The sequence below is a fragment of the Macaca fascicularis genome, chromosome 4, assembly GCF_037993035.2.
Source record: "Macaca fascicularis isolate 582-1 chromosome 4, T2T-MFA8v1.1".
Classification (NCBI taxonomy): domain Eukaryota; kingdom Metazoa; phylum Chordata; class Mammalia; order Primates; family Cercopithecidae; genus Macaca; species Macaca fascicularis.
The window spans coordinates 146,793,333-146,819,976 of NC_088378.1; the positions used below are offsets into that span (position 1 = coordinate 146,793,333).

At 40.2% G+C, this 26,644-nt stretch overlaps 2 protein-coding genes across 3 annotated transcripts; one reads left to right on the plus strand and one right to left on the minus strand.

The window, feature by feature from the left end:
- Nucleotides 1-1,766: 1,766 nt before the first annotated feature.
- H2AC6 (H2A clustered histone 6) lies at nt 1,767-16,788 on the minus strand. Its single transcript, XM_005553823.5, has 2 exons — nt 16,209-16,788; nt 1,767-2,679 (listed from the first exon to the last, which is right to left on the minus strand). The coding sequence occupies exon 1, from the start codon at nt 16,724-16,726 to the stop codon at nt 16,334-16,336; it is 393 nt and encodes a 130-aa protein (XP_005553880.1). The 5' UTR covers nt 16,727-16,788; the 3' UTR covers nt 1,767-2,679; nt 16,209-16,333.
- A 245-nt stretch (nt 16,789-17,033) lies between these two features.
- Nucleotides 17,034-26,395, plus strand: H2BC4 (H2B clustered histone 4). Of its 2 annotated transcripts, none has more exons than XR_010586502.2 (2): nt 17,034-19,138; nt 24,285-24,532. XR_010586502.2 is itself a non-coding variant. In XM_065544313.2 (2 exons), exon 1 carries the CDS (start codon nt 17,055-17,057, stop codon nt 17,433-17,435), a length of 381 nt encoding a protein of 126 aa, XP_065400385.1. In that variant the 5' UTR covers nt 17,034-17,054; the 3' UTR covers nt 17,436-17,444; nt 24,285-26,395. The 2 variants fall into 2 exon arrangements, 1 of the variants encoding a protein (XP_065400385.1); XM_065544313.2 differs by having other exon boundaries at nt 17,034-17,444; nt 24,285-26,395.
- Nucleotides 26,396-26,644: the final 249 nt, after the last annotated feature.

The window sequence follows — 26,644 nt, forward strand, 5'->3', positions numbered from 1 at the left end:
GCCCCAGCCTCTTCATCCTCAATCTGAAGGGACTGTGCTAAAGGAAATGGAAGATTCTTTCTGTGGTCTTTCATTGATTGTTTCCTTCCCCAGGGTCAATCTACCTAGGGCCTTCCTCATTTCTCTTTGCTCTGCCAAGTTTGCTCAGGTACCCAGTTGGGATGAATTCTCCATGTCCTCACTGAAGGTAGGAAGTCAAGTTGAACTAAAAGCAGAATGGGCAGAGTAGGGGGCATCCCTGTTTGGAAAGGTGGCTCAGCTGAGTCACAAACACGCATGCCGTCCACAGGGACTGCTGCTTCTGAACCTGGAGCTGACTTGGTGAGAGGTGAGTGGGTACACTCCACCACCATTCAACATTCCATGTCTACCAGGCTGACTCTTCTACAAGCTTCATTTAGCCATGGAGGCAAACTGCAACCAGAATCTGTTAGTACTTAGGTGTAAGATCCCCCAGTTACTTCATTTTCTGCAGGTGGAAGCCAGCAATCTCAGATAGAAATCCCAACATTCTCTCCTGCTTTCACTTTTCCACATTTGAAAATCAGACAGACAGAAGATGGTCTTTATATAATTTTGCACATATTTATGTCAGGTTTTACAAGGAATATAGTGTTTTCTCATCTGCCATCTCATTTGATAGTTTTTCACAACTCTGGGAGGTACTATTATCTTATTTTACAAAAGAAAAATTTTGAGATGGCAGATAGCTAATCCCATCAGACACCTGGTGAGTGGCAAAGCTGGAACAAAATCACAGGTATTTTGGCTTCAGATTCCTGTGTTTTTCCAGAATACCTGAGTGCATGTCTATGCAAGTATGTATGTGTGCGTGTGTAGACACGCAAAACCCACTTTTTATAGGCATTTTTGTTTTTTTTTTGAAACAGGGTCTCGCTCTATTGCCCAGAGCTGGAGTGTAGTGCTGCAATCGTAGCTCACTGCAGCCTTGACCTTCAGGGCTCAAGCAATCCTCCCACCCCAGCCCTGGAGTAGCTGGGACCAGAAGTGCAGGCCCACCACGCAGAGTTAAATTTTACATATTTTGTAGAGATGGGGTTTCGTCATGTTGTCCAGGCTGGTCTTGAAATCCTGGGTTCAAGCCATCTGCCCAACTTGGCTTCCCCAAATGCTAGGATTACTGCCCTAAGCCACAGTAACTGGCAAGGTATTTCTTAAGAATAAATTGGGTGTTCCCTTCTTCCAACTCAGCCTATGATATTAAGGTGGTTCTCTTGTCAGCTCCTGAAAATTCAGGGCCAGAATTGAAATTTCCATCCAGAGTAGGCCTCATGAATTCATCAGCCATTTCTCGAGTGACTACTATTTGCCACGCAGCGTCAGGCACCATGCTGGGAGCTGGAATACAGCAGTGGACCATACAGGCCCTTAGCCACCAATACACACAGATTTTGTAAGAGTAACAGACAGTCTTAAAACCAGACCTTGACAAGTTTTGAAAGACTTTGACAAGGCAAATGAAAAAGGAGGCAAAAGAGGGCAGGCAGGTCAGGAGGATGTTTCCTAATCTCTATGCAAGGAAGGCAGGAAATAGCAATTTAACCAGGGAGGTAACCTAGGCAGAAAATTAATGACACATGCCTTCCTCTCCCTTTGCATTACCTTTTATTACCTCATGCCAGGCTGGAATTTGGGAAATCTTCTATTACAATGTAGTATATACATTATACATTAAATAAGATTATGCACATTACAAATAAAATTATTTCAAAATTAAGAAATTACACACAGTACAATTAAAATTAAATTTAATTTCAAAATAAAATAATTTTATTTGTGGTGTTCTTTAGAGCACCAAACAATTCACATACATAATCTTCATTCTCATAGTCTATTAAGGTAAATATTACCTCCATTTTAGAGGTGAAGAAATTAAGGTTCAAAACAACTAACTTGGTGATGGCCATGTAATTTTTAAGAAGAACCTTGAGTCTAGCCCAAGAGTGACTGGAATTTCCTGTTCACTTACCACTATTCCAGCAGGATAGCACAGCAATTTCAATTTTGCAGTAAATCAGGGTTAATCATCCCAGAACTGTTTGATAGCAAAAGACTAAAAAAACTCAAGCGCCTACCAACAGTAGACAGGTTACATAAAATATAATGCATTTGCATAACGCAATACATGCAACTATGTACAGGAAGCTCTGTATGTTCTCACAGGGAAAGTTTTCCAAGATAGATTGTTATGAAAAGGGCAAGTGCAGAACAGTGTATACAGTCTGATATCTGGGCAAGGATGAAAAAAGTGGGTAACACGTATCATTCATTATTGACTGATATTAGCAGGAATGAATACTGGGCAGATACACAAGAAAAAGAAAAGTGATCACCTGGGGTAAGTTGAGGGGTGGATTCTTTCTATTTATCTTTTTACTTCAAATCGTTTGAACCCTGTAAATGTAATACTTATTTAAAAAATTAAACACATTTTGTACTCAGAAGAACTTCCCCTCAATAATTTCTTTCTCTTCATTTTACCCTCCTTATCCCCCCCACACATGATGTAGAATGTTTTTAATAAAAAAATTTGCGGATGCAGAATCAATCAGTGATGTAGGAACATTGACACCATCCATCCACTTATTCCTTAGAATTGGTAGGTTTGGCAGGCACTCGGGATCCTGGCATCTCTCTGAAATGAGAAGTTTTTGCAACCTAAGAGAGAGAAGAAAAAGTAAATATATCTGGAAACCTCCTTCTTGGCCTTCCTTACACATACAGAAAAACTAACAGATCCTTTTCTTCATAATGAGTTAGCTTCTTTACAGGTACCAGCCCTTCTCAAGTTCTCAAATAACTCCCTGTGGTGTAAAAGGACCTATCCAGGCTAGACACTTCAATGTTGCTCTTCAGATAGGGTTGACAGATTTGGCACATTAAAAATACTGAATGTCCAGTTAAATCTGAATTTCAGATATACAGCATATATATATATATATTTAATGTATAGGATGTCTTATGTAGTATTTGAGTGTGCAGCGAGGGGCATACTTAAGCCATTATTTGTTGCCTGTTTGAAATTCAAATATAATTGGGTGTCCTGTATTTTATATGGTAAATTTATCCTCTGATTTCACCTGGAGGAGGCTAGTTAAGTGCACTTGAACTTATTAGCCCAGGGACACAAAATGTACACAGCCCAGTGCAATCCAATAGAATTTTCTGTGATGATAGACATGTTTTATGTGTGTGTATCCAATACAGTAGACACCAGTAACTTGAAATGTGGTGAGACTGAGAAACTGAATTTTTGATTTAATTATTTAAATTTAAAATATCACATGTGGCTAATGGCTACTGTATCAGAGAGCAAAGCTCTAAAAAGAGTAATGTATCTCCCTTCAATTTAGCAACTGGGATTTAAGATCTAGTGATGGCTAAAATGACACGTAACTCAGGAATAGAATCCTAAGTCTCTGTAGCTTAGATAGTGACTACTTCATTTTTGCACAAAAATGTTTTGTTGTCAACATAATCATTCTGGGGTTTTTTCCCCCTGTATTTACAAGATCTATTGTATGGAAAGGATGTGAAGGACCAGGGTACAGGTAGATGTGAAGGTATAGGGTATAAGGTAAGGTAAAATTCTTCAACAAACTTATCCTAGTAGGTAAGAGTGTTAACTGAATAATCTCAGCATTAGAATATAGAAGCTGGGGTCGGGCACAGTGGCTGAGGCCTGTAATCCCAGCTATTTGGGAGGCTAAGGCAGGCGGATCACTTGAGGCCCGGTGTTGGAGACCAGCCTGGCCAACATCTGAAACTCCATCTACTAAAAATACAAAAACTAGCCAGGTGTGACAGCACGCACCTGTAATCCTAGCTAATTGGGAGGCTGAGGCAGGAGAATCGCTTGAACCCGGGAGGCAGAGGTTGCAGTGAGCTGAGATCGCGCCACTGCACTCCAGCCTGGGCAACAGAGCTAAACTCTGTCAAGAAAGAAAGGGGAGGGAGGGAGGAAGGGAGGGAGGGAGGAAGGAAGGAAGGAAGGAAGGAAGATAAAAGCTGGGAGGTTCCATTATCACAAAGCAAACATTAAGTGGATGAAACAGCACAAATTTGATCACACCCACCAGTTGTGTGACCATTTTCTTTCCATGATTTTAAGCAAACATCTATTAACCCTAGACCCAGAGAATATTAAAGATAATTATTTTATGCATGATGCCAGCTAGCAGAGAACTGGCCCTTAAAAGAATTAACGATCTAGACAACTTAGAATTATCAGTATACATGATGTCTGGAAAGGTTAGTGTAGAAACTGGGAAAATGGTAAGAGTGTGGAAAACAAATGAGGTGTAATTCTAAACTTCACTGTGTTCCTAGTAGCTGGGTAAGGTGAGTAGGTAATGTATTAACAATGATTTATAGGAAGACATTTTTATACAGAAATTCAGATAATCACTGTGCATATCTGAAATATAATCATTTTTATATAGAAATTATTTCTGGGCTAAAAAGTATCTATTCTCTGGTTTATTTACCAGATACTTGGGTTCCCACTAAGTGTCAGGCCCTCTGCTAGATGCTGGGACATAACAGTGAATGACTAGATCAGGTCCCTACTTTGTGGAGCTAGGTTTAATGGAAAGAGGCAAACAACAAGGAATCTGATAAAACTTCAAACTGCAGTTGAAAGAATCTAAACAGAATGAGTGATAGAACATAATTTGAGGTGGGAAATGGAGAAAGCTTACTTTTTTGTTTCTCTTTATACTTTAAAAAAATATACTTGCTCATTTTAACAGTTCACACAGAGACATTTATAAAGGTTAACCTCTCCTCACCCCATTCTATTAGGTTGGTACAAACGTAATTGCAGTTTTTGCCCGTGAAAGTAATGGTAAGAACCACAATTACTTTTGCACCAACTTAGTTTCAGCTCTCTGAGATAATTAATGTGATAGGTTTTCTTCCATACAGTTCTCTATTTACTCTCATCAGTGGTGTGTGTGATTTTGTTTCACCAGATTATTGTTGTGGGTAGCTGTGTAACATTCCATAGTATAAATGGATGTCTCACTATGTCAACAGTACTCTTATTTATAGTTACTTAAACGTTTTACATGTATAATTAGTTTTTTTTTTTTTTTTTTTTAACAGTTTTTATTTGTTTTTTTTGTTTTGTTTTCAGACGGAGTCTCACTCTGTTGCCTAGGCCGGAGTGCAGTGGCGCAATCTCGGCTCACTGTAACCTCTGCCTCCTGGGTTCAAGCTATTCTCCTGCCTCAGCCTACCGAGTAGCTGGGATTACTATGTGCCACCATGCCTGGCTAATTTCTGTATTTTTAGTAGAGATAGGGTTTCACACCATGTTGGCCAGGAGGGTCTCAAACCCCTGACCTCAAGTGATCCACTCGCCTCAGCCTCCCAAAATGCTAGAATTACAGGCATGAGTTACTGCACCCAACCTCTCGTGACAGTTTTGAAAGAGACCTTACATATGTAACCTTACCTAGTGGGGCCTTTATTCTATTGTTGACACTCTCGCTTTCCAAATGTCTATTAATAAAATTTAATAGACATTGCCAGGAAAACTTCTGAAAAATTACATGATAATGACAATTCTTCCTCATCCTTCACAGTCCTGAGTATTACTGGCTTTAGTGGTTGTCTATTCATAGGTAAGAAATGGTATCCCAGGCTAGGTGCGGTGGCTCACGCCTGTAATTCCAGCACTTTGGGAGCCTGAAGTGGGTGGATCATCTGAGGTCAGGAGGAGTTTGACACCAGCCTGGCCAACATGGTGAAACCCTGTCTCTACTAGTAATACAAAAATTAGGCTGGGTGCGGTGGTTCACGCCTGTAATCGCAGCACACTTTGGGAGGCCAAGGCGGGCGGATCACAAGGTCAAGAGATCGAGACCATCCTGGCCAACCAACATGGTAAAACTCCATCTCTACTAAAAATACAAAAATTATCTGAGCATGGTAGTAGGCGCCTGTAGTCCCAGCTACTCGGGAGGCTGAGGCAGGAGAATCGCTTGAACCCGGGGGGGTCGAGGTTGCAGTGAGTCGAGATCGCACCACTGCACTCCAGCCTGGGTAGCTGAGCAAGACTGTCTCACAACAACAACAACAACAACAACAACAACAACAATAGTATCCCTTTGTTGTATTAATATGTATAATTTTGAATTACTAGGTTTTTTTTCTTGTTTTTCATATGTATTGGCCATTTGAATTTAATACATGATATAAAATACCATTTAATCAGTTTTTATATTATGTTGTTTGTCTTTTTACTAACGTTTCCAGTTCGTCCTTGTAAATTGAGGTTACTAACCCTGTATATGTTTTGGAAATCCTTTATCCCAATTTATTGCTCTTTCTACAACTCTCTTTACATATATTCTGTCTTAGGCCACTTTTGGACCTATCTAGTTTGTGTCCTTTCCTATAATGGCTTTTGTGTTTCCTCCTCACTTAGTAAAGACACTCTCCCACCACCATTTCCAAACACATACACACACAAATTAATTTTTAATCCATTTAGGTAGGTTTATTTTAGATAGGCTTGTCTGAGACAGAGATAAGACCTGATGAGTGAAAATGAGCTCACCAGAAGAAAAATCAAAGAACAGGCATTTCCGAGACTGAGGCCAATAAGGTAAATGTCTTAAATCAGCAGAGTTTAGCTGCTTGATGGGAAAAGAGACCAGAGTGGTTGGAACAGCAAAGGAGAACAGCAGAAGAGGTGAACAGAGGTCAGAGGTGGTCACTGAGTGGGTCCTCAAGTCATGGTAAGGAGTATGGAGAATGAATTATTGAATATGTAGGTGACGTGACTCACAGGTAACTTTGGATTTGTAGAGATGAAGGAAATGTAGCAAGTGCCACTCTTAGAATGTTGATTTGAGTAAATGGTAGTGTCAGTTATTGAACTGGGAAGAACTGGAAGGGATAACAGGCTTAAGGAGCACAATGTTTATTCCTGTGTCTTGGAAGTGTTTATGGTGAAAGACCTATTAGAGCTCTAAATGGAGATGTCAAATGAAAATGTGGCTACACACATTTGAATTTCAGAAAAAAGGTCAGGCTGGAGATGTAAAATTGGAAGTTTACTGCATATAGACAGTCTTTGGAACCGTTGTATTGATGAATCTATTAACTAGACAGAACAAAGACTAGTGACCAGAACCAAGCTACAAGTTTCTAAAATTTAGAGCCTAGTACAGTCTGGTCATTTTGAGGTGAATACTTAATGACAGAACAATTTGCTGAAGTGTAAATTTAGAGCCCTATACTTTCAGCTCTGATTATTAACGAATACAAGAAAGAATGGATATGGTTATCTGCCTGGTGTCTGTGAAATAATTTAAGCCAGGAAGAGATCCTCACCAGAAACAGACTATGCTGGCAACTTGGATTTTAGACTTCCAGCCAGTAGAATTGTTAGAAAATAAATGTCTACCGTTTAAGCCACCAGTCTGTAGTATTTTGTTATGGCTGCCCAAGCTGACTAAAACAGGTTTTGGTACCCAGACATGGGATGCTGCAACAACAAATACCTAAACACGGGGAAGTGGCTTGGGAAACTGGTGATGGGTAAAGGGTAGAAGAGTTTCAGGTTCATACTAGAAAAAGCCAATTGTGAAGAGACTATTGATAGAAATATGGACATTAAAGGCAATTCTGGCAAAGGATCAGAAAGGAAGACAGCTGGAAAGAAAGCTTCCATTTTCATAGAATCTTAGATTTATAACGATCATGAATAGAATATGGTTAAATATGTTGGTTAAAATATGGAAATTAGGCCAGGCGTGGTGGCTAACACCTGTAATCCCAGCACTTTGAGAGGCTGAAGGGGACAGATCACGAGGCTGGGAGTTTGAGACCAGCCTGGCCAATATGGCAAAATCCCATCTCCACTAAAAATACAACAATTAGCTGGGCATGGTGATGCGCTCCTGTAGTCCCAGCTACTCCGGAGGCGGAGGCAGAAGAATTGCTGAAACCTGGGGCGGGGTGGGGGGGTGGAGGTTGCAGTGAGCCAAGCAAGATCGCACCACTGCACTCCAGTCTGGGAGACAGAGCTCCATCTAAAAAAAAAAAAAAAAAAAAATATATATATATATATATATATATATATATATAGGACATTAAAGGCAACTCTAGTGAGGACTCAGATGAAAATGAGGGACAGGTTATTGGAAACTGTAGAAATCGCTGTTCTTGTTATAACGTGTCAAGAACTTGGCTGAATTACGCTCTAGTGTTTACTGGAAAGAACTTACAAGCAGTAAAACTGGATATTTAGCAGAAGAGATGTCTAAGAAAAGTATTGAAGGTGTGGTTTAGGTCCTCCTTATTGCTTATAGTAAAATGTGAAAGGAAACAGCTGAAATAAGGAAGGATTTTTTTTTTTTTTTTTTTTTTTTGAGACGGAGTCTCGCTTTGTCGCCCAGGGTGGAGTGCAGTGGCTCACTCAGGATCTCAGCTCACTGCAAGCTCCGCCTCCCGGGTTTTTACACCATTCTCCTGCCTCAGCCTCCCGAGTAGCCGGGACTACAGGCGCCCACCACCTCGCTCGGCTAGTTTTTTGTATTTTTTAGCAGAGACGGGGTTTCACCGTGTTAGCCAGGATGGTCTCGAACTCCTGACCTCGTGATCCGCCCGTCTCGGCCTCCCAAAGTGCTGGGATTACAGGCTTGAGCCACCGCGCCCGGCCAAAGAAGGAATTTTTAAGCAAAACACAATCATAACTTGGAGATTTGGGATAGATTTCTCAATCTATAGTGCAAACATTGGGAAAGCTTTTCTTGAAGAGGTATGGTTGAACAATCTTTTCTTTTTCTTTTTTTTCTTTTTGAGACAGGGTCTGGCTATGTCATCCAGGCTGGAATACAGTGGCACAATCTCAGTTCAGTGCAACCTTTGCCTTTAGGCTCAAGAAATCCTCCCACCTCAGCCTCCCAAGTAGCTGGGACTACAGGAGCTCATCACCATGCCCAGCTAATTGCACTACCACACCTTGGCTAATTTTTTGTTGCTGTTGTTTATAGATATGGGGTTTTGACATGTTGCCCAGGCTGGTCTCTAACTCCTGAGCTCAAGTGATCTGCCCTCCTCAGTCTCCCTAAAGTGTTGGGATTACAGGCTTTCGTGAAACATTGAGCCTGACCTGAACAACCACTTGATAAAGAGATAATGGGTGTGACACAAGGATTTAATCAGCCATCTCAGCAGAAGCTAGGAAGAGAGATTAGATTATTCCAGCGGAGACACTGCCAATTTGAACTAAAGTAGGCAGCAAAAACAGAAAGGAACAAAGGAAGGTTGTCGACTTTTTGAATTCTATAGAACAGGATCATAGAGCTATCTGGCTGTCAATGTGTACTATTCTTTAAGAAAAGGAAAAGACTGACCCACCAAAGGCAATTTATGAGATCATTAGGGGTGCCACTTTCTTTTTTTTTTTTTTTTTTTTTTGAGTAGTAGACTCTCACTCTGTCACCCAGGCTGTAGGGCAGTGGTGCGATCTCAGCTCACTGCAATCTCCACCTCCCAGGTTCAAGGGATTCTCCTGCCTCAGCCTCCCAAGTAGCTGGGATGACAGACTAAATCTGTAGCCTGCCGAGTAGCGTGCCTGCCACCACACCCAGCTAATTTTTGTATTTTTAGTAGAGATGGGGTTTCACCATGTTGGTCAGGCTAGTCTGGAACTCCTGACCTCAAGTGATCCACTCTCATTGGCCTCCCAAAGTGCTGGGATTACAGGCAGGAGCCACCAGGGCTGCCACTTTGATCTAAGACTCAGAGAGTATAGATGGGATAAGGTGGGGGTGGGAACAGGTAGTCAAGGCTGACTCTACCTCAAAGGTAGGGTAGAGAAGATGACTACCATCTTCTTCAAAGATGCCTTGAAGAACTGGGCAGGAGAGTCCCTCACAGATGGCTGCCTGGGCGGGACCCCACCAAACTGAAAGAGCGAGACTTCAGGTAGGGCAGATGGAGTAGGCCACCCACAGAGCCAGACGTGACACTGTGAGAGCACTGGGCCTGGAAGTCAGGGCATCAAGCCAAAGAGGGTTTTTTTTAAGACCGAACATAATTTGCCTTGCCAGGTTTTGGACTTGATTAGGACACATTACACCTTCCTTCTTTCCTATTTCTCCATTTTCTAATGGGAATGTCTATTATGCCTGTTTCACCATTGTACCTCAGAAGCATGTAACATTTCTGGTTTCACAGGTTCAAAGCTGGAAAGGAATTTTGTCTCTGGATGAATCGCACATTGAGTCTCACCCATAACCTGATTTAGATGATTTTTTAGATGACACTTTGAACTTTAGAATTGATGCTAGAATGAGTTAAGACTTTCAGGGGGCTGTTGGGATGGAATAATTTTTTTTTTTTTTTTTAAGGAGTCTAGCTCTGTTGCTCAGGCTGGAGTGCAGTGGCGTGATCTCAGCTCATTGCAAGCTCCGCCTCCCGGGTTTATGCCATTCTCCTGCCTTATTTAGCCTTGAGTGGCTGGGACTACAGGGGCCCGCCACCAGGCCTGATTCATTTTTTTGTGTTTTAGTAGAGACGGGGTTTCACCGTGTTAGCCAGAATGGTCTCAATGTCTTGACCTTGTGATCCACCCGCCTTGGCCTCCCAAAGTGCTGGGATTACAGGCGTGAGTCACCGTGCCAGGCGATGGAATAAATTTTTTGTATGGGAGAAGGACACACATTTTGGCAGGCCAGGGACAGAATGTTATGGACTAAATTGTGTCCCCCAAAATTCATTTATTAAAACTCTAAACCCCAATGTGACTATATTTGGAGATAGGGCCTTTAGGAGGTACATAAAACTAAAGGTCATAGGATAGGGCCCTAATCCCACTGGGGCTGGTGTCCTTATAGAAGGTAAGGAGACACTTAGAGCTCATTCTCCACTCAGGAAGCAAGGAAACACCATATAAACACACAGTGATGGCAGCTGTCTGTAAGCCAGGAACAGATTCTCCACACACTATGTTGGCACCTTGATCTTAAACTTCCAGGCTCCAAAAGTGTGAGAAAACGAATTTCCATTCCAAGCCTCTTAGATATGGGAAAAAATATTCTGTTGTTTAAGTGATCCAGTCTCTGGTATTTTGTTATGGCAGCCTGAATAGGCTAAGACAATGAAGGATGTGGTAAAACTTTAGGTCCCAACCACATACCAAAGAGGCTGGAATTTAGCACACTTTCTTCTTTCAACTGTAGGCAATGTGCACAAGTTCTAAATCCTAAGACATGTTGGCTCCTTTACTCTGCCCAAACTACAAATCAAAATCAAACACCTGTAATATAATAACATCCAATGAAGTTCTGACACTTCTTTAACATGACTACACTAATTCAATGCCAGAAAATTAATTTTATTTTGAAATCTACATGCCATATTCCAATTTCTGTTTAAGGTGCAATGGTTATATTTATCCTTTTTAATATAGATTTATCAGGCTGGGCGCGGTGGCTCACACCTGTAATCCTAGCACTTTGAGAGGCTGAGGTGGGTAAATCACCTGAGGTCAGGAGTTTGAGAGCAGGCTGGTGAACATGGTGAAACCTGTCTGCAGTATAAATACAAAAATTAGCTGGGCATGGTGGTGCATGCCTGTAGTCCCAGTTACTAGGGAGGCTGAGGTAGGAGAATTGCTTGAACCTGGGAGCACGAGGTTGCAATGAGTGGAAATCGCACCAATATACTCCAGCCTGGGCGACAGAGCAAAATAATAAATACATAAATAAAATAGATTTATCAGTTTATCAATAATATAGTTTTTTTTCTAGGTGTAAATATAGGTAATGACTGCCTTTTAGTACATTTTCTCATGATGCTCCTCTTACTTGGTTTGGTACAATGTTAAGTATTGAAATAGAGAATCTTGTCGCTACATATGAACCCTTATTCCATTTGCTCATCTCCAATACACATGGGAAATTCTCAAATTGCTAATAATCTTATGATACACATGATCTTATGATACATATTTAACAGGAATATATAAATTTATAATTATAATTTAGGATCAACAGATGGCAAACCTTTAGAAGGTTTGTATTTAACCTTAAAATACAATTTTTAAAAATTGGTTATAAAATTTCTAATACTTTCTTTTTTGTGACCTCAAGGGGAAAATATAATTCTTATAAAAAAGAGTTCAAATGCTTTACAGAATACAAAAAGTAAATAGAGATGATGGATGAATTAAAGGAAAGGATATTGCTCTATAGATTATTTGGAAATTTAAAAAGGGAAATTACAACTGCTGATTTTGTGTTAAACTGATCTGCTTTGTTCAGGATATCTTATGTACCAAAAAATGATTTTATCTCAGCCTCACATCTCAGTAAATTCCTGAGATAAACTTTTGTCCCTGGTGCCTTTGGTAATTGGGAGACCTCTAGGTTTAGCATTCTCATCCACTCGCCCCAATTTAAATAGTCCTCCCCAGGGCCATTCAGGCAAGGTAGATGAAAACTTGCTCAAGAGTTGGAATCCAATTTAAGCTACCGAAATTCACTGCTCAATAGAGAATTTTCCCCAGAAGTAACTAGGGCTTTTGGATATAATAGTGGCTTTTCAAAGTAGAACGTAAAGTATTTCCAAGATAAGGAGACAGGACAGAGCTATGAGGAATGTCCTTTGTTTAGGGAGTAGGCCCTTAGCAGTACCTCTTAGGTATGAACTGGTTAACTGGCACCTTCTGTTTCTCTGAAGTTTCCAGAACAAACTGCCAATGCAATTTGGATTTTCAGAGTAGATTTTTTTGTTGTTGTTACTACTTTTTTTTTTTTCTTGGAGACAGTCTCACTCTGTCGTCCAGGTTGGAGTGCTAGAGTGCAGTGGTGCCATCTCGGCTCACTGCAACCTCCCCCTCCTATGTTCAAGTGATTCTCTTGCCTCAGTCTCCCGAGTAGCTGGGACTATAGGCGTGCACCAGCATGCCCAGCTACTTTTTGTATTTTTTTAGAGATGGGGTTGGTTTTTTTTATTGAGATGGAGTTTCACTTTGTCGCCCAGGCTGCAGTGCAGTGGCATGATCTTGGCTCACTAAAACCTCCACCTACCGGGTTCAAGTGATTCTTCTGCCTCAGCCTCCTGAGTAGCTGGGACTACAGGCACCTACAGGTGAACCCCACCATGCCTGACTAATTTGTGTAGTTTTATTAGAGACAGGGTTTCGCCATGTTGGTCTTGAACTCCTGACCTCAGGTGATCTACCCACCTCAGCCTCCCCAAGTGCTGGGATTACAGATGTGAGACACCATACCTGCCTTAGAAGACATTTTCTATTGGAAAGAGAAAACACGATTAGCAACCTATTAGTGTTTAATACTTAATGTCTTCCTTAGTAATAAACTAAGTCTAGAACAAAGTGCTTCCTGGCTGCCTAGTCATTGATTCATTCGGTTCCACATTTTCTTAATGCCCAACCACCAAGTGTCTCTTGTATGCCGAGTTCTATGCTGATTATCAGTAATTGAATAAGAGGGGGTCTAGATCTTAAGTATTGCTTAAGATGAAAGCCTCTAGGTTAACAAACTTAACACAATGTTTCACTACTAAACAGACCAAATACAAAATCTTGTTATTGGTCACCAGAGAGAATTGAAATTCAAGTTTTCTCTCTCCTTTTCTCACTCACCACAATAAGTCAGTTGCGTCAAGTCCTGTAGCTCTTTACTGAGCCATCTTCTCACCTGTCCCCTTGTTTCATTTGTCACACCCTAAATAAAAATTGTACTGGCTTTTTTTTTTCCCTGGATTTACAGTGTTGATACATTGTCAAGATTTACCTCTTCATGTAGATTCCCTGGGGAAAATTACCTTTCCTCCTTCCCTTAAATTCTTCAGAGAGGTTAGAAAGCCATTAGTAACATTCTGGTATGTGGACAAAGTTTACCCATTATGTATGGATGTTTTACTCTTTTTATTTTTCTGACAATAATCTCTTAAGGAGGTGTGGTTATAGAATAGCCAGCTGTTATAAGTACTGTTTTTCTGGCCTTGGAACTTTTTTAAAGCTGTTTCTTAGTTTGCTCATCTCAAAATTCGGAATAAGGATAAAATCTATTTCTAAGATTGTTGGATTAATTAACATACTGGAAGCTCATGAAATTTGCCTGGCACACAGTAGTGCCTAATAAACCATCTCTCTTATTTAGCCTGTTGTCTGATTTCAGAATCTACACTTGCTGAGCCAGATTCTTTTCATTTCAAGGTGAGCAAAAGCATGCAAGGAAGAGAAGGAGGCAGGAAGAAATTAAGCCCTAGGCCAAGGTCACACACCGATTGGGAGCTGGAATCAAAGGCAATTTGGCCTGGCAATGAAAAGGATTCCAAGGCCCATATAAAGCAGTTCCAACCTTAAGATCCAAATTCTCGGACATACAGGAAATGCTAGGGGGAAAAATCCGGTCCTCTCAGCCCAAGAGCCATATGAAACCAGACCTTCCTCAAATCTGATGACTCTCAGCCCAACTGCCCATTAGAATCGTTGTAATTTAAAAATATCCTCGGAAAATTCTAACGTGGCTATCAAAGGTGATCACTTGCTTCTATGCTACTTTGTTTTCTCCCAAACGGGACATCCAACCCTTTTCCTTTGAGGGTAGTTGTAGGGAAAGGAGTGGGTGGAAGGAGGAAAGAGCGGAAAAGGCTGGACCCGCCCCAAGCTGGTGTCAGTATCTGGGAAGTGGGAGGAGCGTCAGCAGTAAACAGCCTCTGCTTGGATTATTATCTCCTGCCCACACACTCAGATTTGAAGGCTCGAAACAAAAAATGCAAAACGTTTCAGTGGAATTCCAGAAGCGTTCGACTAAACGACTGGGGTCTGTTTGGCCAGTCTGAGGAGCTGGGCGCTGAGGCGTAGGCAAGACTCAGCCCGCCTAGACTTCCCTGCCCACTTAATTCCGATCAAAGCAGAAACCGGCCCGGCGCGGTGGCTCACGCCTGTAATTCCAGCACTTTGGGAGGCAGAGGCCGGCGGATCACCTGAAGTCAGGAGACCAGCCCAGCTAACATGGTGAAACTCCGTTTCTACTAGTGGCGGGCGTCTGTAATCCCATCTACTAGGCAGGCTGAGGCTGAGGCAGGAGAGTCGTCTGAAACCGTGAGGCGGAGTTTGCATGCCGTGAGCCAAGATCGCGCCACTGCACTCCAGCTTGGGCAACAAGAGCAAAACTCCATTTCAAAAAAGCAAACAGATTTCAAAAAGCGCAGAAACCGAGATCCGGAAGAAAACCTCGGCGAGACTCAGAATCCAGGAAAACAGGTCCCTAGAAATTTGCCCACGGTCCCAGATCTCCATTTCTTGTGGGTGGGGCAGCTGTTACCAGACAGAAGCAAAGGTTTTCTTTTTTGGAGACGGTGTCTCACTCTGTTGCCCAAGCTGGATGACAGTGGCACGGTCTCGGCTTACTGCAGCCTCCCCCTCCCTCCCACCTCAAGCGACTGTCCTGAGTCAGACTCAAGAGTAGCTGCAATTGAAAGGTATGTGCCACCACGCCCGACTAGTTTTTGTTAATTTTTTTTAGAGACGAGTTTCATCATGTTGGCCAGGCTAGCGTCGAACTCGTGACCTCAGGTGATCCGCGCCCCTCGGCCTCCCAAAGTGCTAGGATTAGAGAGGTGAGCAGAAAGCAAAGGTTTTTGAGTGGCCACAGGCCCCAGTCTCCTTTTTTGGCTGTCCTGGAAACCTAGACGCTTGAGTCTCTTAAAATAAAACAGCACGTTGCGTGTCAGGCATCGTTCTAGAGTAGAGACATTAGTCTGTTTTTTAGACACCTTTCAACTTCCTGGTTAACTTTTAGACAGTATACTCTGCACTTTAGCAGGAATGGAACCTAGAAGTTTAACAGAATTAAGAAAATGAGGCTGCCTACAGCCTAAATTGAGAACAAAATAGAAGGGGGACTAGTCGGAGGGCCGAACGAGGTTACCGTCACGCTACAGTTTTGCCTTGAATTTACATTTTAAAAGCAATCAGTTTTTTAGATCACCAGGTATCCCTAGAATGTAAACTAATTAGGCACCAACTATGGTCGATCTTACAAAACACTAGACTAGATAGTTAGAATATAATGATAGCACATACGAACATTAGATCCTAACTGACCTAATAGACCAACCTTTAGTAACACCGTTCCCCAAAAAACTGAAAAGAATACACGTTGCTCCAGATTGAGGTAAAATTAACTTACCTTAGTGCTTTTTTCCCTCGTACGTACAAGCAGTGAGGTTAGCTCTTCCTCTGAAACGGTAGGGGGGCTCTGAAAAGAGCCTTTGGGTTTGATAGCGTTTCACGGAAGCTCAAATGCCTGTCAAATCACTTGCCCTTAGCCTTGTGGTGACTCTCGGTTTTCTTAGGCAAAAGCACGGCCTGGATATTAGGAAGGACGCCGCCCTGAGCAATTGTCACACGGCCTAGCAGCTTGTTGAGCTCCTCGTCGTTACGGATGGCCAGCTGCAAGTGGCGCGGGATGATGCGGGTCTTCTTGTTGTCGCGAGCCGCGTTGCCGGCCAGCTCCAGGATCTCGGCAGTCAGGTACTCCAACACAGCCGCCAGGTACACCGGCGCGCCTGCCCCGACCCGCTCTGCGTAATTGCCTTTGCGGAGCAGGCGGTGCACTCGGCCCACCGGGAACTGGAGACCAGCACGAGAAGAGCGAGATTTCGCTTTGGCGCGAGCTTTGCCTCCCTGCTTACCGCGTCCAGACATCTCAATAACACAAAACAGCACCAAAACAAGCAGTCCAAGCTCAGGAGAAAACAAACAAAATCGAAAAATGTGTAAAACATGGCTGCTTTTATAGGTAGTTGCTGGGGAGTAAATCCGACTTTTCGATTGGTCGGTAGCAAATACTAGTCAGGTAGCCAATAGAAAAGCTGCACTTTCATACCTCATTTGCATAGCTCGGCCCACGGATGACAACTCTGCAGTTTGTCTTCCAATTAACTAAGAGGTACTCTCCATCCCTCATTAGCATAAAAGCCCTATAAGTAGCAGAAATCCGTTGTTTACTTCCGACACATTTCTGGTGTTAAAGATGCCTGAGCCAGCCAAGTCTGCTCCCGCCCCGAAGAAAGGCTCCAAGAAGGCGGTGACCAAGGCGCAGAAAAAAGATGGGAAAAAGCGCAAGCGCAGCCGCAAGGAGAGCTACTCTGTTTATGTGTACAAGGTGCTGAAGCAGGTCCACCCCGACACCGGCATCTCTTCCAAGGCGATGGGGATCATGAATTCTTTCGTTAACGACATATTTGAGCGTATCGCGGGGGAGGCTTCCCGCCTGGCGCATTACAACAAGCGCTCGACCATCACCTCCAGGGAGATACAGACTGCCGTGCGCCTGCTCCTTCCCGGAGAGCTGGCGAAGCACGCCGTGTCGGAGGGCACCAAGGCCGTCACCAAGTACACCAGCTCCAAGTAAACTTTTCAAGTAAGCGTCTTAACACTTAACCCCAAAGGCTCTTTTAAGAGCCACCCACATACCCACTAAAAGAGCTGTGGCCTGACGCCAAAGTTTTATTTGGCGGCGGAAGAGTATTAGGGATTGGAGAAGGGTGGGGACAAGTTCTAGGGGCCTGAGCCTGGAAGAAACCAGCCACTAAAAATGGGTTTGGGGTCAATTCGTTGCGCTTAAATTTAAAATGGAGACAAGCGGCCATTTTGCTAACCCCGCGTTCCCGGAAGAAACTTCAGGCTCGCGTGGGTTTCGGACCCAGTTGTCTGTCCCTGTTTACGTCGCCTGGATCAACGGCTGCCGTAAAGTCATAATTTCGACATCAGTTTCTAGCCAATAGGCTGTCCTGTCATTTTTAATATTAACCAATCGAGAGAAAGCTGGTTTGAAGCCTTTATTTACATAGCGGACCGGAGTGGAAACCTGGGGAGTAACTGGCTAAGGAAGGACACCCACTCTGTTTTCGTGGCGCACACCTTCGTAATATACTGAAGGCTGTGTCTCCTTGGTTTCCAACTGCCCCGGTAATAAAGTCCTTTAACATAATACGTGTCGGTTTTGATAAGAGTAAGGCAGTAAGAACCTAAAGATGTAAGCACCGCGCCAGATGTTGCTTCATACATTTTATTCTATTCAACTGGTTTATTCAAGATTCAAACCAAATTTTACTTGAATCCCAGTGCTCAGCCATAAATGGTGTGTTGCCTGATTGAAACTTAAAATCTCTGTAGGGGGCTTGTAACATGCAGAAAAGGTTGAAAGTTGCTTTAGAAGAAGCCAACTCTAACTTGGGTAAATTGACAAGCATTCGAACACTGAACTGAAGGCCAGTAAGGACTAGGCGCTGGTTGGGAGAATGAAGAGGAGACGCCATTAAACTTAGCACATACACTGTGTCTCCTAGAAGACCTTCCCTTCCTAGACAACTGCAGGCCGCTTTATGGCCTGGGAAATACCACATTCCCTTAAGTATTTTACTCATGGTCTTTTCCAGGCAAAGATTTTAAGATGAAAGTTTAGAAGTAGTTTACCTATCTTTTTATTCAAGTCTAGAACACGTTTGTAGCACCTTGAAGTGAAGTTTGCTTTCTCCATTAAAAACTGGGAATATACAATAAATAAAATTAGTGTTAAAGCAGATTTTTACAAATTTAAATACCGTGTAATTTAGGTTACAAAGTTATTTAACTAAGGACTGTGTGATCTTAAATCTGCAATTTCTTTCACAACTGGAAAATAAACTAAGGCCTCTCTTTGGTGTCAGACAAGGTCTTATAGTTGAACCCTGCTGTGCAATCACAGGCTGCCTTGCCTAGATAACTTATCTGAGAAATTCTGATGAGAAATGAAATTTCCGGAGTCCCTCACAAGTAAATTTTCTTCTTCTTCTTTTTTTTTTTTTTTTTTTTTGAGACGGAGTTTCGCTCTTATTGCCCAGGTTGGAGTGCAATGGCGCGATCTTGGCTCACAGCAACCTCCACCTCCCGGGTTCAAGCCATTCTCCTGCCTCAGCCTCCGGAGTAGCTGGGATTACAGGCATGCGCCACCACACCGGGCTAATTTTGTATTTTTACTAGAGACGAGGTTCCTCCATGTTGGTGAGGCTGGTCTCGAACTCAGGACGTCAGGTGATCCGCCCACCTTGGCCTCCGGAAGTTCTGGGATTACAGGTGTGAGTCCCCGCGCCGTACCTAAATTTTTTTTTTTATGCCTCTAATGGACCTGGTCAAAGACCTATTCACATTCAGACTGACCTCTCTTCTACCTGTCAACTAACTAATCAGTGTAACCAAAATCTGCAAGCAAAATTCAGTATTCCCAAGCTGATTCTTTCCCCGCCTTTTCCCCTTTCTCTTACGTAAATTATGTTTTTGCCTGTGTTAGATGAAATAATTCTATTGCTTGTTCTCTCTTCTGTACAAGTACACAGTAAGCAAATCCTTAACTTCTTGGTCATTTATTTCTGAATTTTCCACCAAGACAGTGTTTATGTGAGTCATACAATAAGAACCAACAGAAATGTGTGTCGTGGAAACATCTTGTCTAGCCCTGAACCCTTTGAGTTTTCTGTTCACATTCCTTTGGCTTTTGCATCCTGAAAGTTTATCGTCCGCGATAAACTTTGGTTATTCTATTTGAACTTGGCTGATTGGTTGCATATTGGTAGCAGTAGTAGAATTTGAATTATGGTTTTCTGGTCACATCATTAAGTGATTAGTCAGTGGAGAGGACAGGAAATCTGGTTTATTTATTAACCTTTTCTTGGGGTGTTTTTGTTTGAAGATGTCGATATTCTCTCTGAGAACACAAGGTTAGAGAGTTGGTGTTTTTCTTTCTGGCTTTATATGGGATTTGATGTTTTGTGCTTGTATGCCTCTTTCTACCTTCGAAAACTTGTCTTTTTTGAGTCCAAATAGTTGTCGATATCTGCAAAACCAGTATTCCTGTGTTAAGATGATATGAATATGAAATAGCTGCCCTGTTGTAACTTTTGACTTTAAGAAAGTGTTAAGACTAACAGGAGACAAAAAGGAAATCAAGGAAACCGAATGTCTGGTCTCAGTAACTGCTATGCCAAAGGCTCTACAGCTTATTATTAATTTTACTAATTTCACATTATTGCCCCTTCAGGTTCTTTAAGTAAGGTTAGAGGATAGAAGAAACATCATGTTGTTACAAATTGGACTATTGAGTCAGGAAAAAAAAGATTGCTTTCAATATCTGAATAAAACAAAGATTTAATATTTTCTAAACCTTAATGAGTTTATTGTAAGGGATATGACACTGGAAACTAGAATTTTTTACTAAACTGAGGATCAGAGAATTATTCATATTTTCAGCAACGGTGCCACCTGAGGGACATCTGATCTTGATTACATACCTTTATTTCTTTAACTGATCAACATACTAAATAGAAAACCTATGGCTCTGTTTTTAATCCACTTTAAATTCTGTTGTATTAGCACGGTTAGCTTTTCTAATTGGCAATAAGATTGAGACTATCTTTTTTTTTTTTTTTTTTTTTTTGACACAGACTTTTGCTCTGTCGCCCAGGCTGGGGTGCAGTGGCACAATCTCAGCTAACTTCAACCTCCGCCTCCCGGGTTCTAGCGATTCTCCTGCCTCAGCCTCCCCAGTAACTATGATTACAGGCACACCACCACGCCTGGTTAATTTTTGTATTTTTTTTTTTTTTTTTTGAGACGGTTTAGTAGAGATGGGGTTTCGCCATGGTGGCCAAGCTGGTCTCGAACTCAGGTGATCCACCTCAGCCTTCCAAAGTGATGGCATTACAGGCATGAGCCACTGTGCCCAGAAAATACTATCTTATTTTATGAATTTAAATAACTGTGAAATTATCCACTTCAGGGAATTAATTAATTATAATGTAATCTTAAATTTTAGTTGGCTTACATAAAGACTTAAAATACATCAATTTAAATAAAAATTCATTTGTCTAAAAAAAATTAAAAATTTTCCTTGTGCTTTAAATGTGCTACCTGTTTAAGTTGTAACTCAGAGAAAAGAAGTTTAACTGTGAGTTTCATTAGTGTTCTTAGTTAACAGATTAAAGTATTTTGTAAAAAAAAAAAATACTTCACAATTTTTACATAACTTACAAATGTTAATACCTTTTTTATTAGGTATGTTCTTTTATAGGGAAAATATATAATATATCTAATCAAGATTTTTTTTGGACAAATTGGCTTAATAATTTCATTTTAAAAATGGCTTCTTATCATAATGTAAAAATAATATTAGTATAATATTATAGTATACACAAGTTTAGGGTTCATTTTCTAAAAAACAAAAACTAATTTAATTTGAGTGTACTATATTTCTTCCACTACCTGTACTGGTGAGATGAGTTAACATCACTTTATTTATAATTTTAAAATTGTAAATTATTCATAGAACCAAATTAAATCATAATAGATAATGTCATTTGAAAAAATGGAATTAAATTTTATGTTACTAATTATAAGGATTCAATGTGTGAGCTTAAGTACTGAATTCACAATGTGTGATAACTTTAAGAATTTAGATGAATATTATTAAATTGAGTAAATTAATGATTAATCTTTGGATACCTGGACAATTTCTAAATTGGAGGGTACAAAATACAAATCACAAAAACCTGTGTAGTTTATGCAAATAACATTTTTACACAGTTTTGAATAACCATTGATAAACAGATAAGAGAACATACGATAGCCTTAGAATAGATACTCTTGCTTTTGCCACTTTAGATTTGTAAATCACATACTGTATACCTGTGGGCCTAGAGGACCATGCAGGTTTTGGATGACTGCCTCTGTTTTCTTCATGCCTATGAGGGAATACAATTGCCTGCTTTATTTAAGGGCTATGGTTAATCCAAACAGCTCTGACTCTACCAAGCGCTGTAGCTACAGAGAAACACAAGTAAGCATTCAAGATAATGACTACCTTGAGCCTTTACTTATTTAAAAAGTTGTTACTGTTTGTTAATGTGGTACATTCAATTTACTGTGGATTGTCACTCTAAAATAAGACTTCAATCTTTTTCTTATTTTTATATAGCCATGATTTATATTCATATCTTAATGTAATACCCAATCTTCTCTGACAACATTATAACAATGCTGGAACCTCCATTTTCAGTACTTCAAACAACAAATACTGCTTTTATACTTCAGAGCAGATGGATATGTGCTTCCCAGTGTAAATCTATTTGGAATCCCACTGAGATATACACTGTCACTGAAAATACAGTTCTGAGATTCATTAAAAGACCTCCAGAATTCTGGAAGTGGGAAGTTTCCTCTTCAAAGTCTACAGATGAAGATTAGGTCTGAAAGAGATAGCTTCTTCCTTCTTTTACCTGTGGTATTATTCTGTTTTGTCCTTTTCTCCATTATCTGTCTTACCAGTTATTAAATTTTGATCTGGCCCTCCCACGTATTAAAAAACAAAGAAATAAACAAATCTCAGTTATATTTTACTATGAGAATGGCATGCTAACTTTTTGCAGGTTTGTAACAAGGACCTTTATACCTTGACTAAAAGTTCCTAAACAAGAATGTTTACTAGATAATTTATTTAAGAATGTTTACTAGATAATTTATTTCTGCGTATGGCCCACATTTGAGTCAAAAAAATCAATTAGGAAAAATGAACTTGTTTAATTAAAGTTGACCAAACTGATCTCTGAGACCTATTCATCTAACTAAGACAAGCCAATCAAATTCTTGGAGACAATTTGGACTTTAAGGAATTCTTATAATATTTGCAATTACCCTCATAACTTTTTTTTTTTGCCTTACTTCTCTGCTTCTCTAATATGCAAATGATTAAATGATGTTACAAAGCCACTGTCAATAAATAGATAAATAAATAAACAAACTCACATGGTTATACTTGCTCCTTTATGAGCTATTATTACCAAGAATGGAGGAGTTGAAAAACTCTGGTACCAGAAATCATGAAGACATGGCCTACCTAACATGGAAATGTTGATTGTCAGTGGAAAATATTACACAGAGATAGCCACAGTGCTGCACAGCCAATCTTAAGTGTTTCTAGAGAATCAGTAATTGTTTTCTTTTAACAGTATTGGTTTATACAAGAAGACACTATCCATACTAAACTCCTTTCTACTGAAAATAATGTGCAAACATAACATCCTATTCCTAGACAGTTTGGTGTTTTTTTCTCACATTTCTATTTTATAAACCATCTTTTTAAAATACTTTGTTGAGTGAGATCAGTCCATTGCTTGATATACCCTGTGCACAAGTAAATAGTATGCCAATAATTAAATGTCTTTGAGTCACAGTTTAACAAACTCAACTACCCTGAGCCTATAGAGTGGTAATAATTGCCCTACTCATAAAGATGAGGTGAGGATTAAATGAAATAGCAACTATAGAACACTAGTTCTGGACATGGTATCATGTTACTAAAATGGCTGCACAGCATTGCTCAATGATGACAAAAAGTGAAGCCTTTGGAGACAAACTCCAAGTTTGACTCCCAGATCACCACATATCAGCTGTGGGACTCTGAGGCAGGTCATTTAATCTCTCTGTGCATTAGTATCCTTCTCTATACGTTATGGGTGATGGTAATAGCACCTACTTTCTAGAAATATGTGAGGATTAAAGATCCTTAATGCATATAAACCACTGTGTTTACTGCTGTTTGACAAATTTTATTTATAACCATCTTGACACTCCTAAAAGGACTTGAAGCAGCTTATGACTGATAACTTTGGTAGGAGTTGGCCTTCTATACATTATAAGAATTTCATAAGTTATTTGATATAAAAATGCCAGTTGATCATAATATGTTTACCTGGGTCCAACATGTTGAGAAAAAAATACACTTTTTTTTCCCCGCTTATATGAAATTAGCTCTCTAGGCATATTCCTAAGGACTTAAATCCTTCAAGGTTAGATCAAATGGAACCTTAGGACAATGACTAGGTTATGTTCATCTTTTACGAGCATACAGAAATTCAAGAGCTAGAGGGTGTGGCTTTACTGCACAGGCTCACTATCCAACAGGTGTGCTACCTGGGAAACTTAACCTCTCTGTGACTTAATTTCCTCATCTATAACACAAGGAGAATGACAGTAGGTGTCTCATAAGGTTGTTGTAACAACTAAATGCCTTGGTATCTATTATGTGAAGTGCCTAAAACACTGCCTGGCAGAGAGCAAACATCCAATGAACTTTAGCCATCATCATTATCATTGTTTTCAGAGTCAAATATAATATCTCATATCTGATAAATTACAGAAGTGAATCAATCACTCTCTCTCTTTTCTCCAGGGGAGACAACAGCTTTTAGACACATCTTTTCCAACAGTCGTCACTGCTGGACACTGTTTCATCTTGCAAATAAACCAATGAGAATGAGTGATCCTAAAAGAAGATAAATGGAGGTATTTTGAACAATCAAAAAAAGACCAATGAACACCTGGCTAAGAAAAATTAGCTTGTTTTTTTCTATGTATAAAACTATTAAAATGTTCTTCATAGACATTTATGAAATGAGAAACATAAAGACAAAATTAAAATAACTCCTAGTATCTCCTATTCTTTTTATATGTATAGCATATATGTTCATATTCATATATATTTATATATCACATCATGTATCATATATAAAATAAATTTAGATGCATATGATATATATATTTAGATAAATATACTTAGAAACATTTTTTATGGATGTATAATTTATGGATACACTGATAATTATGTATTAGTTATTGACTATTTTAATTGATTCCCATTTTATGCATTATAGATTGTAAAGCTCACACATCTTTCTACATAAATCTTTGTTCCAATATTATTTCCTAAAGATAGACTTCATGAAGTGGAAATACTAAATCAAAGGTGAAAAACATTTTCTAAGGTTCTTAACATGTACATTGCCAAATTGCTATCAGCATCATGCCAATTTATAATCCCACCATAATATGGAAATTCCTGTTTTATAGCACTCATATTTACAATAGATTTTTAAAAGCATTGTTAACCTAATAGGCCCCCAAAAAGAAAAAAAATTGAAATTACATTTCTTTATTTTAATGACTTTATTAGTGAGGGTCATTTTTCCCATGTTTCTTGTTAGCCATGACCCTATTAGAAATAAACTGTGCTACAAAATAATAAACATGATATCAATCATTCCATGGGAAGGCACTATATAAAGAATAATACCTTAGGTTAAGGCCAAATAAATAATATTTATCAGGTGCTTCTTCTGCGGAGGACTCTGAAGGGATACTAAACTGCACTTAGCTGCATGCAACTGAAACTACTGTTACCTACATTGTCTCTTATAAACATTATAACTACTATTTGAGAAAGTGTTTACTATGGACTGAATTGTCTCCCCATCCCCCCAAATTCGTATATTGAAGCCGTAAGCCCCAATATGACTCTATTCCTAGACAGGACTTATAAGAGGTAATTAAGGTTAAATGAGGTTATTAGGATGTGTTCCTAACTGGACAGGATTGGTGGCCTTATAAGAAGAGGAAGATTCTGTACGTGGTCTTCCAAATTAAATTATTTTTTTAAAAAAAGAGAAAGAGAGCTCTGCACACATACTGAGGAAAGGCTATGTGAGCTCACTGTGAGAAGGTAGCACTCTACAAGCCAGCAAGAGAGCCCTCACCAGAATCCAGCCATGCTATACTCTGCTCTGAGACTTCCAGCTTCCAGAACTGTGATAAAATTTTGTTGTTTAAACCACACAATCTATGGTATTTTGTTCTGACAGCCTAAGCCAGCTAAGACAGCATCATTGCTGTCACTTACAGACAAGAAAACTAAGACTAGGAGAGATAAAAGTTTTTTTTTTTTTTTTTTTTTTTTTCCTTTTTGTGGAGAACGGGGTCTCGCTATATTACCCAGGCAGGTCTCGAACTCCTGGGCTCAAGCTATCCTCCCGCCTCTGCCTCCCTGAGAGCTGGGATTACAGGCGTGAACCACCGCGCCCGGCCGAGAGATAAAAGTTAAACTTGTCCAAGGTCACAAAGGCCAGAAACAAGTGAGGTGAGAAGTTGACCTTGTTCTCCTCAATCCCAGGTCAGGACTCCTCAACTCCACATGTAGATAGCCACCTCACAGTCAACAGCCAAATGTCCCCAGAGTCAGCATTAGACCAAGATGTCTCACCAGGAGAGAAATGCCTCATCTTGAATAAATATATTCTAACAACTTACCCATGTAAAACATTGAACCTCATGAAAAACAAAAATGCAAAGTATGTACAAAACTGTTTACCACTTAACTGACAGTGATATAAAGCTTAATGATATCCTTATAGTCTTGGAGGGGTTTGTATGTGTTGAAACAGGTGCTCATGCACTGCTGATAGACTGTAAATTGGTCCTAGAGAGAAAAATAAATAAACTGGAAGGAGATATGCTGTATGCTTACTTTTTTTTAATGGAAAGATATGAGATATACCTGGAAATTTGATTGACCATGCATCTATTTCTTCAATGGGTATGCACAGTTGAGCTGTTCCCATGTACCAGGCACTGTAATGGGACAATTGCACATGACAGACAAAAATTTTAGCCTTATGAAGTCGACATGCTCATGGAGAGGTGCCACCCACTAAACTAATATTTATATATCAATTATGGATACATTGGGCCACATTTTAC